This window comes from Plutella xylostella, chromosome 2 (assembly GCF_932276165.1).
Source record: "Plutella xylostella chromosome 2, ilPluXylo3.1, whole genome shotgun sequence".
Classification (NCBI taxonomy): domain Eukaryota; kingdom Metazoa; phylum Arthropoda; class Insecta; order Lepidoptera; family Plutellidae; genus Plutella; species Plutella xylostella.
This window is the reverse complement of record NC_063982.1, coordinates 2421391-2441369: the sequence shown is the minus strand read 5'-3', so window position 1 is coordinate 2441369 and position 19979 is coordinate 2421391. Positions and strand designations below refer to the sequence as shown.

General features: G+C 36.6%; 1 protein-coding gene across 1 annotated transcript; it reads left to right on the top strand.

Moving 5' to 3' along the window:
* Positions 1–7836: 7836 nt before the first annotated feature.
* LOC105393866 lies at positions 7837–13239 on the top strand. Its single transcript, XM_011565683.3, has 2 exons — positions 7837–10149; positions 10303–13239. The coding sequence occupies exons 1-2, from the start codon at positions 7855–7857 to the stop codon at positions 13138–13140; spliced, it is 5133 nt and encodes a 1710-aa protein (XP_011563985.3). The 5' UTR covers positions 7837–7854; the 3' UTR covers positions 13141–13239.
* Positions 13240–19979: the final 6740 nt, after the last annotated feature.

The following is a 19979-nucleotide window of genomic DNA, read 5'->3' as shown; positions in this document are numbered from 1 at the left end:
GAAATCGGTCATCCATTGGATGGCTGTGGCGCTGTCATGTGATGCTTAAATTCAATGATCAGTTACGATCACTGAGGCTAGCTCTACTATGAACGCTTCATTTATATTGTCGAGGAAATTCAAAAATATTCGTACGCTTCGAACGAACATCAGGTTTAGTACGGGCTATGCAATTTTTGAAAACGAAAAAAGTTTTGGTTTTCTTTAGTCACCTGCATACATTATCTGTCAATATTTTCATGATAGTTTTCGCTAGAAGCGCCACCTTGTATGTGAGAAAACTGAAACTTTTATAGTTTTCGACGAACTACCAAACCTGTACTAGACGGCAAATGACGCACACACGTACGTACGTAATCCAGCAGATAGTTTTTTCTGAACATGGCCTGTCTAGTAGTTAGTAGCTCTATGTTCCACAGGTCGACGTACGCTCTACGAGAGCCTGCGTGAGCCAGATATACAGGATGTTCACGAATCCTGGTGCAGAGAAAAAAAAAACTATATTTTAAATCGTAAATGATAATACTCGTACACTCCCGGGCAATGAAAAAGTTCCACTCACAAAATGCCGACAACAAACAACCCCAATTTTTTCAAAGATTTAATTTAAAATTGGAACAAAATACTCTGGCGAAAAGTGGGTGCAGCAATGCACCTCTGCCTACCCCGCAAGGAAGTACATTAGTACAAGGCGTGAGTGCGTGTTTTTTTTTTTTTTTGGAACAAAATATTGCCGATTTTAGTTGGTAATATCCTAATGCTCTGTTAAATGTACTTTATGTTGCAGAAGACGGCATTAAGGTATCCTTTTCCGTTTAGAAATAATTTGGAGCTTTTCTCAGTGGAACCTTTTCATTGGCCCGTGATATATAAAATGTTATAAATTTGTTTTTTAATTTGAGTCTAAAAATAAATAAAAGTGGAAATCAACAGGTATATGAACAATTATGTTCATTCTACTTACATGCAATGGTTTAATATAGCCTGATTATTTTTTATCGATGAGGTGTCCGGTATATAGCATGATACTGACTAAATTGGTATTTTAATATTTCCCAAAAAGAGTATCACCCTGTATATGTAGAGGAGCGCCGCGGTGCATAATCCGTCGTTTTACCTACATTCAGCCCCCACCAGGGGGCGCTGTGTGCTAGACCTGCTAGAAGACCTAGGAGTGCTAGGTAATGTACCTTCAAAATAGACCAACAGATAGGTTTTAAATAAGATCAAGAAACAAACTTTATTTCCTTCCCCTCGGTGACAGAGAGAGTGAAATGGTGGTAGACTAATAATCAACAAATTGAGTCTTGCTTGACAATCAACAAATGATTTGTAAATTTTTACGATGAATAAAATAATGATGAATAATAATGATACCACCGTATTCGTATATTGTTAATATTAGGCAGAAATAGTTACCTATACCCTTGATACCACATATATCCTATGGTCAAATGCATGGGGTGCGTAAAAAAATACACTTTGTCCTTTTCTCTACTTGATGGCTTGACCAGGGACATTTAAAGGAGGGGACTTTGAAGTATGAAGTACATTTATACAAACATAATAATGACCCGGTCTGGTTTGCTTGGGCTTATTATACTGAATATTCTTTCAACCAATATTGCCTACTGTTTGAATTTTATGAGTTGTAAATTCATTTTGTTTTGTAGGTTTTTTTGCTATGCGTTTTTATGTAAGCATTTAATTATGAAAACTGAAAGTCCTGTTGCCCACTTACCAGACAACTCAATCAACCCGCTAAAATCCTTCATTCATTGGAAGGAGACCCGTGCCCCAGCAGTGGGGACGTGATGGGTCGTGATGATGATGATTATTAAGTACTTATTATACAAAGTACCTATAATAGCTGACTGACTACCTAGTCAGGACACTGAGCGTGTTTTTATGTGTGTCTGTACAACTTTTAGTTCTACACTAAAAAAAAAATGGAACTAGTATTTTTAGCTGTAACTAGTACTAAAGTATCTTATTTCATGAAATAGGTAAGTACCTACCTAAGTACTTTTCACAAAAAAATGTTTACGCAAGTTTGAAAACCCTTCTACAAAAACTTATTTTTATGAGGTTTCCCAAAGTTTTCAGAAGTTTTACAGTAAGCCCGGAGTGGAATTTCATCGCGATTTCAAATGGCTATGATGAAATCATAGAAATATGAAAGCAAAACTTTTGGGATGCTTTTTCACCAGAGATGTGTTATGCCACGTTGGTATGGCTGAGTTTGATATACAGGTTGTTGCAAAAAGGGTATACTAAGCCGAAACCTACATGTGCAGCATGGTATATCTAAGCCTGAAACTGAAATCAGAATTTGAAAATTGGCGAAAAAAAAAATCATTTTCCATAGAAACGTTGTTGGACACGTGACTTTTTACTATGGAAAATTAATTATTTTTTTCGCGAATTTCCAAATTCTGATTTCAGTTTCGGGCTTTGATATACCATGCTGCACATGTAGGTTTCGGCTTAGTATACCAATTTTGCAACACCCTGTATAAAGGAAAGCGTCCACCTATCGGTATCGTACGTATCGGACTAAAACGGAAACGGAACGGACGGAGAAACGGCATCGGCAGCATCGGAAATGCCGATGAAGTGGACGCACTTGTGTGAATTTCTATTCAAAAAATACTAAATGCGATGCGTCCGTTGCCTACGATGCCGTAAGGTGGAGGCTTACTTTTAGAGGGTTCGTTATAACCGTAGGTATAGTCACTCTAGATTACGATAATCGTAATTTCGGAGCCATTCTTAATCTTTGCGCACACCACGACCCAAGTGACAATTTCTCCATTGTCGGTTATCTAACCGACCAGGCACCGTTCATCAATTATACGTCATCTCCATATAAAATTCTTGACAGATATGCCAAAACTCAACCACTAATACCTGGTTATGCTCTAACCGACTATGGAGAAATTGGCTAACCCTCTGCATATTGACCGCATATATCACTAGGTACCTACTTAGACTTTGTTTTAAACTAGGGGCAGGAAAACAAATGAATAATTTAGCCACCATTCGGTCTGAAGGGCTCTTCATAGGGCGAACTCGCTGGACGCAAGTTATTATTCCGAGGACGCAGCTGAGGGATGCATTGTTCGGCCGCCATTTTGTTTGGACGTGCAGGAAAGAAAACAAATAAATGCAAAATCTATTTGGAATTTTGAAAGTAAGAAACTTTTTATAATAGCTGGCGGTTAATTATAGTTATCTGTTGGTTATCGCATTGTTATAATTTATAGCGAAATTATTATAATAGCACGTACTTACTTACGTATCCATAAATATTTTGCTAAAAAGGATATAAGAAGGATAGAATGATACTTACCTGTTTTGCATTATCCCCACTGCCTTTCTAAGCTTGGATCATTTTCCCACCACGCTGCCGCTGGTCCACTGCGGTTTAATCTAGGTTGTGTCAATAATATTTCTTAGTGTAAATCATCCTTTTACGAACTTTTTATCATGCTTTTGCCTGTATTGTACCATTCGCAAGAACGTTACATTACACAGAAATGCTCGATAAAATCGTGTAATCTACATAATAATATAAGTAAGTACTCACCTTTACAGTATTACGAGTATACATCCACCGTAGGTAGGTAGTATTATGAGGATAAAATTTAACCCTACACCAAATACTCCTGGAGTCAATTGAAACTTTCTCTTGAGCCGCTTTATATTTCTATCAATTAAATAACGACCTCTACACTACATACTCCTATTGAAGAACTAGGGTGTTAATGAGTAAAATTTAATAGAACAAAAGTCTAGAGAACCACGGTTCAACGCCTGCTAGACAAAGCACCCCTATGAGATGACAACCCCCTTCATGTTCCGACTGAAAAATAATAGGTGTTATGAGTTGGACATGTACAGGCTGTTGCAAAAAGGGTATATATACTAAGCCGAAAGGGGGTGACTCAGGGGGTCATTCTAGTATACTCTTTTTACAAAAACCTGTATATCTACATCATCATTACCAATAATCATCCACTGCTGGACATAGGCCTCTTGGGACTCCTTGGGAGAGCCCAAGGAGCTCCACAACACTCGGTCCTCGGCCTTCCTCATCCAGCCACTACTGGCTAACCGGCTAAGGTCGTCGGTCCAGCGGGCGGCGTCCTGCGGGCGTCCCTCGCTGCGTTTGGCTGCTCGTGGTCTCCACTCGAGAACTCGTCTACCCCGACGGTTATCGGTTCTTCGGCAGATATGACCAGCCCACGGCCACTTCAGCTTACATATTTTGACAGCTATGTCAATTACCTTAGTCCTTTGATGAACCTCATTTCTGATACGATCCATCAGAGAAACCCCAAGCATAGCTCTTTCCATAGCACGCTGCGCGACTTTAAATCGGTGGACCAAGCCCGCTGTAGCACGGGGCGCTATTAAGACGTGACAAGAGTTCTCCGTCGCGCTCGCTCTTGAGGCAACGCGATGTGAGTAAACGCGATGCAAAACTCTTGTCACGTCTTACATGCGCCCCGTGCTAGCCCTACAGGTGTGTATATCTACATAGGTCCTTAGAACTGCGTGTTTCAAATACGACGGATGTATGCTTGAACTTGAACGTTTGCTTGCTAAGAATAGTTTAGTTACTTGATCTTGAGCACTGATAGAAGTTCACCCACATTCCACCTAGCCCCGCTTCACAGTTGGTTAATTCCACCAATAACCGGGCCGTATTTATCGCCGAATCGCGATATAGTGCCGTTTATCTACGTCGAATGTATCGTCAGCTGTAAAAGTCGACGTCCAAGGATTTTACTCTCAACTGCTCTCAACACTCTTGCCATAATCCTATTGATCTTCTCTATAATCTATGAAAGAACTTTCGCAGAAAGCAACTGACAGATCTGTCATCAGTTACTGACTTTCTGAGCTTTCAAACAACACGTAAACAAAATGTAATATCTAAATTACAAAAATAGAGTGTTCAATTTACATAAATACAATGGCTGTGAACATAATAGTCGATTATCAGTCATCTAACATGTATACTAAGTAATAATTATACCTACACTGCAGGTATTAAAGTTCAGTATGGCAAATTATCTAGACTCAACAAAATTGCCGAAAATATTTCCCTTTTTTTAGCTTTAAGTATGTATTTAATTTTTATTTAGGTACTTACAATTTACGAAGATGGTACGTCAATCTCCAACCCGCCCCCTAAGCGTGGATATTATAGGCATAACAGTGGATTATTATAGGTTGTGTGTCAGCAAAAAGTAACTTGCAATAGAATCACCAATTCGCAGTAACTTCCTGCAAGAGATTGGTATTTGTAGCGAGCCGTTTCGCCGTATCGAAAGAGTTCAGTGTAGTGTATTATGCTAGAATCTTGGGGCCTTACCACAAAAACTTAGACAGTATTTAACAGGTGTTCAGCGCTGTCAAACGCCTACAAAATCTGTCAAATTTTGATTTAAACAGTTGTTAAACAGTGTTTAAAGTTTTTTGTGGTAGCAATGTTGGTGTGCCGGTTTCCTCCCCATAATTTCTTCACTTCTATAGTTGTCATATATATATTATAACCGGCCCATTCATTTTACAATAATTTTGTTATGTTTCAGAAAACAATAGCTGCTATTCGTTAAAAAATCATCGAAATAAATAATAAAATATTGTGAATCTGTAGAACAAGAATGAATTTACGGACATTAAATGATTTGTCTTTAACAGCATCAATATGAAAAAATCTACGTCATCCAGAGATGGGGACAACCCTTGCAGAAACTCCAGCAGAGGAAAGAAGATTGTAAGAAAAAAGACCGCTATAGAAAAAGAACTACTTGCAATTGAAAAAGAGCTGAAAGAGGCTGAAGCAGAACTGCAAAGACTTGAACAACCTAATGCATACAAGCCTAAGCCTAGTCCTCAACCCAGAATTCAAGGAAAAACGTACCAATTTACACTTCACTCAGGTAATGGAAGTCATACATCAAGTAACAATGGCTCCATAGGTGAAGCTAAACGTAACTGTCTGACTGAGAACTCGGGTACATGTCGCGATGAAAAGATTAGTCCAATACAGAGCTTGTGTCCTAAACAAAAAGATGAAACTTGCCATGGAGCAGGAAAAGGAACCAAAACTACCGAGAAACAAGATGTCCCAACCACATTTATAGAGTTAGATGTAGTCAAAAGAACTGAGGCTAGCTGCCAGAATGATGTAGATTCTTTGAAATGTCGAATTACATACTTACCGTCAACTGATGGCTCAGTTAAATCACTTAAAATAGATCTCGAGAGGCAACCAAGCAATTCTTCAGGTGAATGTAAAAAGGGTAGTGAACAAAATAATGTCGACACACTGAAAACACGACTCAAAAACTGTCAGATCAAGAATCCGTCAGATTCAAGAACCGAAAAACAAATACATAAAAATAGAGTGTCTGATAAAAAACCTAAATCAGTATGTCAATCATCAAAAATAAAACAAGCCAATGGGCTTTCTTCTTGTGAGCCAGTTGTTGATGATACCAAATACGAATATAATATGTCACACACAAATTCTACAAATGATTGTTATGGAGCTGTTGTAAAAAATGCCTGTGGTAGTCCAAACTGTGTGACACAAGAATCATCTAAAACAAAAGCAGAAACCATATCAATGTTCAAGGATGACATTACTAACGGAACTTGTGGTAATACATCTTGTTTGCCATTGGAGACTTCGAAAACTCAACATAAAAAGAAAATTAACGCTTGTCCTATTGAAAACAAAAAACCGGTTAAAACTACATATGGAGTGCCAAAATGTAAGTCGCCATTAAATCTCACTGGACAAAATAACTTAAGTAACGCAATGTGTGGACCAAAACCCCCCTTTAAAAATAAACAATCTGTTTGTGTGAACGAAACATGTGATTTTATAAATAAAACAATGGATTCAAAGCTAAAGGTATCAGGAAAACCAAATTGTGAAAATAATCAAACAACCACAACAACTACAAATTGTTCAGTCGGAAAAAAAACTGATCCTGGGAAAAAGTGTAAAATTGGGAGTCATTTAAAAAATCCGTCGGTCAATAATAATCAATCAAATATAATAGACGATAGTGACTTATGTACAGCAGAATACAAATGCGAACCTTCTGATGATGACGAAAGAGACTCTTGTATCATGTCTCGCCTACCACTTTGCAAAGACGATCTACCAGATTTCTCGTTTTATAAGCAACCCTTGAACAATTTAATAAATTCCTATTCGAATTTCGGAAAACGTAGTTTATCTAATACAGATTCATGTTCGTGGAATACTGAAAAAAACAAAGACGAATCAGAACCATGTAGAATGCAAAATCATGCTATAGTTCCAGGAAAATCATTCACTTGTAGAGATAGTGAATATACTGAAAGGAATAAATTTAATTCTTGTGACACTGTAGAAGAGGGATCTGCCCCAAATGATGTATGTTATAGGCACAGAGCTAAAAACTGTAGTGAGCCTCAGTGCAGCAATATAGATATTGTGGGCCATGAATCATTGTGTCCTAATAAAGAAACTTTAAAAACAAGAGGATCTCAGACCAAAGAAGGGTCAGAATGCACAGTTTCAAAGATAAAAACACCTCGGAAAAACGTATCTGTATGCTCATACTGTTCAAAACAGTCTACTGAACCATATAATAAAACAAAACCCACTTGCGTTAGTTGCAATGGAAAATCAAGTAAAGGAGACATTATCCCCTGTGATGCTGAATGTCTTTGTGATTGTCATAACCAAGTTTTGAGTGATGAAGTTAAGAATTGTACAAGCATTTGATGTTTATGAAAGTATTTTGCACCAATTACATTGCCTGAATCATAAGCGTTTTCAAGATGACTTCACCGGTATCATATTCTAGCAAAATGAAATCGAAAAATTCCCATAAAACTTGTGATTCTAGTTCATGTCCAGCCCCAAATAATCCTCAGAATACGCTGGAAGCAGAACTTTTAGAAGTAGAAAAAGAGTTAGTTGCTGCAGAAGAAGAGCTATGGAGACTGGACAAAATGCGCAAAGATGCTGAATTGACATCGGAAGCAGATGAAGATATACACAATACTAAGAATATGGATACTACTCGGCCGTTTGTTGTGAAATCTTGTTTTGATGAGGTTTTGAAAGATTTGATCAATAATGATTGCAAAACAAACATACAAAAAATAAGGAATTTGCCTAATCCAATTTGTAATGAATGTGAAAAAACAAATCATGCAGAGGAGGATGAGGTTGATGATGATTCAACGTGTGGTAACTTCGATTGCCAAAGTAAACAGAAGTCTAACTATTCAACTGGGAATATAAGAAGCAAACAAGCTCCTACTAAGTCAAGGGATTCAACCCATAAAGAAAATATTGAAATTGAAGATGAAGTATGCCCAACGGTCAAACAGTTAAAAAAAAGTTGTAAAATTAAAGAAAGCCGTGAAAATTACAAAATATCTCCAGATGACCTTTTAAAATTTGCCTGTCCTTGTAAACCTCCCAATATAGGAAAAGCCTTAATTATACCAAATACATCAAATAAACATAAAACACCGCAAATACTACCCAAGCGTACGACAAGAAGGATTGAAAGATGTCCGCCACCTAGGAAAAGACTAAATAAGTTGAAATCCAGAGAAAATTCTATTAATAGAGTTAAGCCGTCAGAAAACAAATGTATGATAACAGATTGTAAAAAAGATGAAGATCCATGCCTTGAGTTTAATCAAAAGGTATTGGGAGTGGATAAAGAAACCGGTTGTACATGGACACCAGAAACCCCTGAGATATCCAAAGCAGAGATTTTTTATAAAAACAAAGAAGAGCAACTGGAAGATATAATCTTGGATTTAAAAGACTACATTAAACAAAACACCAAAAAGATTTTAAAAACCTTCGATAAGGGTGTTATTAAATCATATTCTGAGGGCTATCTTCCATGTGATGATGCTTGTGCTTGTGACTGCCAAGAACAACAGTTTTTCGAAATTAAAAGTTATATGGATGAAGACAAATTAGATGATAAAAAAGAAGAAGATTGTACTTGTGATAATATAAAAAATAACTTGATGAACATAAAAAAACTCAAAGAATCCGTAGAAAGGTTTAAGAAAGACGAGAGCATGCGTAAACATCCTGATTCAAATAAATACGTACAGTGTACGGAATGCTTAAACGAAGATGTTCAAACTAACAACTCCAGAGAGGTTTTAAAAACTAATACTTCAATTGAAAAGTCTTATCAAGAAGAAGATTATCAATGTAATAAATGCTGGAAAAAAGATTTAGGGGAATTTCCAAATAAAAGTAAAGATAAAATTAAAAGTTCAAAAACATCTAATGAGCGTGTCAACAATGATGAAATATATGAATGTATTGAATGCTTAATTGAGGATTTACAAAGTATAAAGGGTAAGAGAGAAGAGGATTTAGCTAAAAATATTAATTTGGATAACAATAAGTCAGAAGATAAAAAAGTCAAAATTGAAGCCCTAGATACTGTGAAGATAGGGAAAACCGTGCCTATACCAGCTGATGACACTTACAATTGTAAAGAATGTTGGGAAAAAGGAGTAAAAATGAATACTTCTAAAATTGAATCCTCAAGAACATTGAATCTACCAGATAAAACTACAGAAGTAATAAAAAAAGATGTTCTTAATAATAAACCTAAAAAAGAAAGTGAATACTTAGAATGTACAAGATGTTCAAAAGAGGAAACGCGGGAAGTTGCAAAGATAAATGATGCTAATATAAGAAAGAGTCTTGCTGCTAAAAATGACAAAGGTTATGAGTGCACTGAATGTTTGATCGAAGATCTAGAACATACAATTAAAAATTTAAAAGATTACGTTCAACTTGCCAAAAGCTTACAAAGAGTAAAAACAAATCAAGATAGTAATAATCAATATAAAGTTAATGACTCACAAGACATGAATGCAAAGGATGATGAATTATATGAATGCCTTCAATGTTATGATAAGGATAGCAAGACGTATCCTGAACCAAATGTAGAGTCTTTAGCTAAAAAAGAAACTAGTCAGAACATTACAAAACGTGCTGAAGATATTAATGATAAAGTTGATTTTGAGGATAAAACAGCAATTGATAATAAACATGAGAAAATAGCTCATCTTGCACCCGAGGTTGATAGTGAATACATTTGTTCTAAATGTTCAGAAGAGCATCCACAATATTTACAAGAACCTTCCATGCAATCAAAACTTACACCTAATGAACTCCCTCAAAAACATAAGGAACCAAGTATTCCCGATACAAATAACTTACCCGCACCCGAGGTTGATAGTGAATACATTTGTTCTAAATGTTCAGAAGAGCATCCACAATATTTACAAGAACCTTCCATGCAATCAAAACTTACACCTAATGAACTCCCTCAAAAACATAAGGAACCAAGTATTCCCGATACAAATAACTTACGTAATAATGAACCACTTTCTGAATATAAACATGAAGTAATTAAAGAAAATGAAAAAGAATACGTTTGTTCCAAATGTCCATTTGATGACTCACAAACAGAAAAAGTCCAGAAAGCTAACAATATTCAGAAAATAAGAGCGCCTGAAGAAATCGACTTTACTTGCAAGGAATGTATGGAAGACCTAGTAGCAATTGAAGAATTACGCCAAGCTGTATTAGCTAATAGAGAAGCAAAGGCAGCTGAACAAGCAAATAATAACTCTACAGCATTCGGTTATATTGAATGTGGTGTTTGTAAAGCAAAAGTACCTGATATAAAAAACAAATTATTAGAACCTGAAAAAGAAAAGAAAACTATAACAATAGAAGAAAACACTAAATGTAGGTACCAAAATGAATGTAATTTGTGTGCGAAGGATTATATTACTCCACCTCCTTCACAATATAAGAATAAAATATCAAATGAATATGATCAGTGTGAAAAGTTATGTGTACAGGAACATGTCCCAAATCTTTCTACAAATAAAATAAAAGAAAATGAATATCATCACGGTAAATGTAAAAAAATATGCATGTCAGAAGATGGACAAATAGGATCTGTCAAAACGGAACAAGAAGAAAAATCCTTTGTTAATGAAGAAAAATTACAACTTCCTGCTCAAAACAAAGTAAAAGACGAAGAATATGATTATTCTGAGTGTAATAGTCAATGTAAAGATGTCATTACAATAAAGAAAAATCCAAAAGATGTAATTAAAGATGAAAAAGGTTCCAAAAAATCTCAGAGAAAAAGGAAAATAAAAGATAATGAGGAAATATTAGTTTGCACAAAATGTAGCAATAATGAGGAAAATAATACAATTTTACCAATAGATTCAAAAGCTATTTCCAGCACTAGTACTGGTCTTCAGTCTAGTCAATGTAAAGTCAAAAACGAATGCAACGAATGTACGGTCGAAGATATCAAAGTAATCAATATTAAGGATGAAATTCAAAAAGAAAGTCAAAATTCTGCATGCCCGGAATGTGCGACGGATATCCAACTAACCCAATCAACACACCCCGTTGCTTCAAGCGGAAAAGACATAAATAAGAAACCCCCCGAGTATGATTTCTATGAATGCAACGACTGCCTTGATACAGTAAAAGTTAAGAAGGGTTCATCAACATTAAATAAATATGAAATTAATAACAACCGCGAAGAAACTGTACAAAATGCTGCCAAAAATGATGACAATGAGCACGATATTGGAACAAAAAACATTGAAATTAACCACGAAAAGAAGACAGATAAAAGTTGTGAATATAAAATAGATAACACGAGCAAAAGTAGTGGTTACATTGATGAATGCGATGGCTGCCTTACAGAGGAAGCACTCTCTAATGCTGATCCAACCACTAATAACACAGTATATGAATACTTTGAGTGTGATAAGTGTAATGAAATAGTTCAAGTTAAAAAAGAATCTGATAAACCGAATGCATCTCATAACTCAGCAAAAAATGATAAAGTGCCAAAAAGATCAGCTGCTGGGGTTAAAAGAACAAGTGATGGAAAAGAAGTGTTCATTTGTAGCAGCTGTGCTGAAAAAGATGAATGTAGGAGTAATGAAAATGTTGAATGTCTCACATGTTTGACATCTGGAGTGCGGTGTAGACAAATTTATAGAAATGCTATAAATACTGATCCTATCCTCTCCCGAAGCTGCCGGGATACAAAAAATGTTAAGAGTGAAACAAAAGTCGCTAAAATGTGTCCAAGTTGTGGTAGCTTTTTATTACCAAAAAGAGATATAAATCTTCTTAAAAACAGTGAAGTTCAGAATCAAAGACGCAGCCTGAAGAGTGGTGCAAATAGGCATGCTAGTGAGACAAAGTATGATAAGAAGTGTCTAGGTTGTAGTATCACGATAACAACCAAAAGAGACACCAGGAGCGTAAAAAATTGCCAAATTGCGAAAGATATCGGATCTACAGCAAAAGAATATCATAAAAAGTGTCTGGTTTGTGGTAGCACTTTAGTTCCCAAAAAAGACACGAGTCAAATTAAAAGTTGTCATACCATTAAAAATAGCAATTTTGGTAGTGAGGCCAAAACTAGTACTATTTCAAGAGATTATGAAAAGAAGTGTCTAGTTTGTGGAAGTAAACTAGTACGTAAAATGGATAAAAGCCGTATTAAAAATTTACAGAAAGATACCCGGAGTATTCAAAGCGTTAGTGGTACCAGCATAAGAAATTATGATAAGAAGTGTTCAGTTTGTGGTAAAAAAATGATGAATGATAAGGGAAATGTGAATGACTCTAATGAAAAACCAAAAAGTGATGATCAATTGACAAACTATAGTAATCCCAGTTATGTTGATAGTACAGCAGACAAAGTTAATGAATCTAGCAATATCACTAAATCTAACGATAGTAATAATAAAGGAACGGACAAAGATAGTTATAATGATACACCTGAAAAACGTGAGAACACTGGCAAGACTACTTTTAATGTTCAAAATTCTGGGGAAACCATTACATCTCCTAGAAGCAAGAATGCTAACAGTGATGGAAATACGAAAGATAAAGACCAAGAAGAAGACACATACTCAATTGCTAGCGAATATGTTAGAGATAAAAATGACGAAAGAAGTTCAAAACAATCAAATATACAAGATTATAAGGAGAGGAGAGAATGGAAACGCAAGTAAAACTATTTTATGTATCTAGACTATTAAAGCCAATATGAAAGTTAGTAATTCCTACCATGTAATTTTCATATAAGTCTATTAAATGTTTTGTGCATAAAATACTTTTCTTTGATATTATAAGTAGGTATATAAGAAAGTAGTTATACCGTAGTATAACTACTATAAAACAGCCCTGTATAATACGTTATACAGGGTTGTTTGCAAGTAGACCTGATCCTTTCAGGAGGATAGAGTTTTGGTGGTTCTATGAAGATCATTTTCCGTACATCCTAATCCTAATCCTAACTTCCTAACTAATATTATAAATGCGAAAGTAACTGTGTCTGTCTGTCTCTTACTCTTTCAGGCCAAAACTACTGAACGGATTTGAATGAAATTTGGTATGCAGATAGTCTGAGAAAGAACACAGGCTACTTTTATCGCGGTATTCCCACGGGAAAACGTAGTTAAGGCGAAGCGTAGCTCACGGGAACAGCTAGTACATAATATACTCACGACTGTAATCCCTGAAGTCACCCGCTTTTTGCTGTACATTTGTACTCACGTGATAGGTCGCAAGCCGTATCGCCGTTTTTGAAGGAGTACAATGCACCTAGGATACACATCTAGAATCCGAATGTGCATGTGCAGGTTTCCTCACAATGTTTTCCTTCAACGTAGGGAATTTTCTAACATGGTATTATAAAGGAGTTCTCGAGTGGAGACCACAAACAGCGTTGGACGCCCCCCAGCCAGCCTAGGCCCAGACTTACGACCAGCCAGGTGGTGGTTGAATGAGGAGTGCTGAAGACAGAGTGATGTGGCGCTGCTTGGGAGAGGCTTATGTTAGCAGTGGACGACTACCGGCTGATGATGATGATGACATTGTATCATTTCGCCGTCTTCCTCGCCTACTGCATAGGTACGTGATAAATAAGATTCGATCCTGTATATCTGTGTCCCTACGATTTTTAATTCGAATCAGATGGAGTGTCAGTGCAAAAGAAATGTGTCGACAGTAAATTACATAATTTTGAATAAGTTCGGTAAGAAGATTTGTGACGTTATTCATTTATTCATTATACAATGGTTGCCATTACTTATATAGAATAGAATAGAATAGAATAGAATACTACTTTATTGACTAAACAGAACACAAATAACAATTTATAATACAGTGAATACAACGCAATAGGCGGCCTTATCGCTAAAAGCGATCTCTTCCAGGCAACCTTTGGGTGGAGGAGAGACTAAAAGAATAAATGAGGAAGGTGTACAAATGATGTAGTAAACATTCAGTTTTAATAATAAATACTTAAATACATACATACATAATATACTCAAAGATAGAGGAAATAGTATATTGCACTTAAAATGGTTTGATAGTTAAAAAAATGCGGACAGTTTTATGCTTTGTTTTTGTATGTGACACACCATCTATTCTATTATATTCAGAGAGGGGGGCGAAGCACCTGTACATGGCTCTCTCGAGTGGAACCTTTGTATATATTATCCCTTCAAATTCAGCTCAGCCAGCCTAGCTCCCGAGTAAACTGGAGCAGCAAGCCTGGGTGTTGCAGTAGCTGAGGTAGAATAGAATAGAATAGAATATTGCTTTATTGAACACCACATAAATCAGACATACAAAAAAAACATACTTATAGACTAGAACTAATGTACAATAGGCGGCCTTATCGCTGAGGGCGATCTCTTACAGGCAACCTTATATATAGCGGAAACAAAGTGACAATTTAGAGGGCGAATTTAGAGGTAGGCGCTCTGTCGGTCCAAGAATAGATAATCTTGTCTCCGTTGTAGATGGACAAGGACAGAATATGTTCAATCGTCTCATCCACTTCCTTACATGTCCTACATAATTATAGGACTAGTTGACACACCATCTTGTCGTTTATCGTAAATCTAAGCCCTAGATACATTTTTATCAAAAGCAAACAACCGAACCGATACATCACATAGATAACCATGTATGTATTTAGTGTAAAACATGACAATTTGACATGTGGGTTTACACAGCTAATCTTTTAATACTGATGTATGAAACCGTTTAATCCTTCCTATTTGCACAGTGGCGTAAATAGAAGGGGAAGTTTTTTTTAGTGTGAGGGAATTTTCAGCGGCCTGAAATCGTTGTTTTTGGTTTATTTCGCGATTTGTTAGTGTAATTTTACGGTACTTGGTTTGAAGTTTTTATTAGTTGAATGCATCTTAGTGTATTAGTTCCTGTAACCGCCACTAGATGTCACTATCCCCGTTTCTACATCGCGGTATTAAGAGTTTTTTGGTTTTTCTTATAAGATTATTGTGGATCTGTAATAAAGTTTAGTTTTCCGTGGCCAACCTCGTTTTAATTCTTACCAGTACTAAATAGATAGACAGATAGATAGAATATTCTTTATTTGTACACAAGAACAGAATTTATAAAGCTTGTATACAAATAAACACATAGAGGTACAAAAAGGCGGTCTTATCACTAAAAGCGATTTTTTCAAGACAACCTTTGGGTGGAAGAATATTTATGTTCAAATAGGTACAATAGTGTAAGTACTTAAGAATTTACAAATATAATATTATATAAGAATTATTAATTATAGGTACCTATACATACCTACTTACCTAAAGTTTGAAAGAAATTTCAGATTTTTCACTTTTGGAAGTAAGTTCCTAATCTGCAGGGCGATCACGAAAAACAGAGCTAACGTATAGAATCGAATGCGAGTGCGACAACTGTCAATGGGGACTACCGTTTTTTTGCTCACCAGTTGGCGCCACTGTCGACTGAGGTCAAGAGGTACCATAGCTGTCAAACTTATCAAAGGCGACTTTATCAAATTGGCGCGAAATAAAGTTTTAAAATCTTGAATCTTATAAGCTTATTAATTATAAAATAACTATCATCATATCGAGTTACTATGCCCCAATGTTGTGCAGATCCGTTATGTTCGGAAAGAAAAGGAGGACATATGTTACCAAGTGATAAAACTGTTCTAAAACAGTGGCTTGTGAAATAATTATTATCCGACAATCTCGTGTTTGTGAAAATCATTATAACCAATTTCAGAAAAACATAATGTAAATAAGGACTAGGCATTTAATAAATACAGTAAAAATAAAATAATTACACACTGATTTAACTTTTATTTATCCTTTCCGTTTAAACACACTGCTATACAAAAAATATAACACATTAGTAATCCACACAATGAATGCTGGTTGAGTTGTTAGTTGAAACTAAATAATGGTAGTATAGTATACTAAGTATTCTATTATTTGTGGGGGTGTCACTACCTGCACCTAGCTCACTCGAATGGAGCCTTTGTGCATATCGCCTTATGGTCTAAACTCCACTCCTAAGCTTGGACCATTTCCTACCACGCTGGTCCTCTGCAGGTTGGTGGGTTCGAAAATCTAGATGTGCAGGTTTTATCACGATGTTTTCATTCACCGTAAGAGCGATGGTATGTACACTGCACATAAATTCCAAAGTACTCATTGGTGACAATATCTAGATCTGGAGTTTCATTTTTAGTGTTCACACTGCTATACAACGTTTCTGAAGGCCACTCAATTTTGTTGTATGATGCTGTCCTCTACGTTTCCAACCAAGTTACTGTTACGGTCATAGTCTTGGTGTCTGTATAAAGAAAAAAACATAGCTGTTACCTAAGCAAACAAGCATACATTTCATAAAAAATAAGTTTGTAAACAGTAATAAACTAACCTCTGAATTAGCTGCTCTTTGAGACCGCTTATTTTTGCGCCTCTTTTCCTTAATTCAGCTTTCAAAGCGTGCACATTCATCGACAAATAATCCATATTTGCGATAATTTCGCGAAAAGAGATCACTTTTCTACAGGGAAATGAACGAAAATATAATTTATCACGAAGCCCGCCAAACAAATTATATGAAAAGTAAAATGTCACTTGACCTCAGTCAACACCAGCGCCCCTAGCGGCAAATTCACAAGCGTTAGCTCCCATTCTATAGGTAAAAAGTGTTCGAAAGTGCTGTCAAATTGACAATAGTCGCACTCGCATTCGATTCTATATTTTTCATGATCGCCCTGCTGGTGCTATGTCATTGGAACTTTTTCATGACTCGCGAGAGTCGTGCGTGTAGTATTTGTTCCCATTCACAGTGAAAACCGTGAGAAATGTGTGTCAAAATAAAAATTCTTGACACAATACTGGTAACTCCGGTGTTTACTAAACACTATTCTGTGTGCGTAAATTGACTGCTATGTTCACAGAATTGTAGGTTTGTAAACACATCATGTGACATCATCATCATAACCCATCACGTGCCCACTGCTGGGGCGCGGGTCTCCTTCCAATGATGGAAGGGTTTAGGCCTAGTCCAACGCGGGCCCAGTGCGGGTTGGTGGACCCCAACACAAGCAAGCTTGTGCTGAGAGAGTTGTGGGGTAAGTGGGCAACCCGACTGTCAGATGTTTTCAAGTCGCCCGAAGGCCAGCCCGTCTAGTACAGGTTTTGCTATTTTTTAAACTAAAAAGCTTTACATTATCTCCTGTCATCTGCATACATTATCTGTCAAAAGTTCCATGATAGTTTACGCAAGAGGCGCCACTTTGTATGCGAGAAAACGTAAACTTTTATGGTTTCCGACAATCTAACAAACCTGTACTAGACACTAGGCTGCACGACTGCTGCCGAAGACGTTGTAGTTAATGATAATTCTTGTCTAGTAGGTACTGATTGTACATAACTTTTTGAAATAAAAATACTGAATACTAGTGGGACATCTCACACAAGGCCATACAACCCCAAAGCCTGTAATATGGGTACAACCTGACTGTGATACCTAAACGTTTTTTATGGGATTAGGTTGTGCTCTTTCCTTTATTATTCAAGATTTGGCCATACCATTATTAGGCTAAACAATGTTATGCGAAATAACTTTTTACTAAACGAGATTTATGCCATACGATTTTCGGCGTAACGAGACTTTGACCAAACGTCAATACGAAAACAATATGCAATACGAAATTAGGCAAAAAAATCTTATGCCAAAAAAGGTAGAACCTTTATTAGGACTTTTATTTTCCTCCAAAAAAGTTTACCCCAAATGAGTGTGGAGCGATACCGCAACCATGTTGCAGTAATAGCGTGCCATTAGTCGTTTAACGATACGTCTAGACATGTTAATAGCTGTTTGCTATTTTCTTCATTAATAAAAAAGGTTACGGTTTTCTGTCTGGTAATTTTGGTGATTTTTCGCGATAAACTCAATGTGCTATACAGGGTGTTACATAAAGAGCAAAAATTGGCAACAACTTTAGTTCTAATACTAAAGATAGAATATAAGAATATGTATAAGGGAATAGGCACGGCGGCCTGCGCCTAAAAGTATACAAGCGGAGTTTTTAAAATAGCGATCCCTGATGATGAAGGGACCAGCTACATCTGTTATAAATCCGGGGACGTGTTGTGTGTGATGTATGTAGGAGTGGTGTTTATATGGATGTGCTTGAGCAGCATGTGAGCTTGAGATCGCTATTTTAAAAACTCACTTTTAGGCGCAGGCCACCGTACTTCATGAAAATAGTTTCAGCGCGGAAGCTATTATCAAACTTTTGAAAGATGAGGTAAGTAATGTATGCAGATGACAGAAGAAAACCGAAACTTTTTTCTTTTTTTGTAAATTGAAAAGCCCGTACCTACTAGAGGCTCTGTTGTCGTTTGGTTTGACCACCAATGTTAAAAAACTTTATCCTCAACTAAAATTAACTAAAAACATTTTTACAAAATCAATTTCATGCCAAAATCTAAAGACTATCTATTAACGATAATGATAAGTTGATAACCCCTTAAAGCGAACTTAAAAGAAATAAAACTTTTGACAAAGTATTTACGATCCTTTACAAATAAAAAATACCGTAATGTCATTTTAGTTAAACACTCCACCGAATTTCTTTTTTATTGGCCCCAAAACAAACTAGTGATGGGATGGGGACCTACCTAAGTACTTTTTATATAAAAAATAAACAAAAACAAACACTCACACCTAGTACTAATGTACTCCCTTGCGGGGTAGGCAGGTTGCTGCACCCACTTTTCGCCAATGTTCTGTTAGTCCCCATGTAATAGGGGGTGGGCCTATTGCCATTTTACGGGCACATCCAAGACCCGAGAACAAATATCTGTGTTTAAACAAATATCTGCCCCAGCCGGGAATCGAACCCGGGACCTTCGGCTCAGTAGTCTGGGTCACTAACCACTACGCCATTCGGTCGTCACTACTACTTTTTATTTACGTAAATACTAGGTATAGTCCAAAGCGTCCGTAGTTGAGCTAGCTTCAGTGATCGTAACTTATCATTGAAGCACGGTCTTTCATTGGATTGGATGGGTGACCGATTTCAAGTAGTTGTTTTCTGGGCGCTTCCGTGCTTCGGACGGCACGTTAAGCCGTGTGGGTCCCTATTGCTGTTGCGGCAGATTGAAAACCTCTGTCAGTTGACCACTTACCCGACAACTCTCTCAGAACAAGCTTGCTCAGTCTACCAACCCGCACTAGGCCAGCGTGGTGGACTAGGCCTAAAACCCTCACGTCATTGTAAGGAGACCCGTGCCCCAGCAGTGGGGATATGATGGGTTGTGATGGTTACTACCCCTTCGGGAATTACAGTCGTGAGCAAAAAGTGTACACTAAGGAACCTACGTGTGCAGCATGTTATATCTAAGACTGGGAAAGAAATCAGAATGTCAAAATTCACGTTTTTTTTCCATAGAAACTTTGTTGGTCACGAGAATTTATTCTACGGAGAATGAATTCTCTTTTTGCGAATTTTGACATTCTGATTTCATTTCCGTGTATAGAA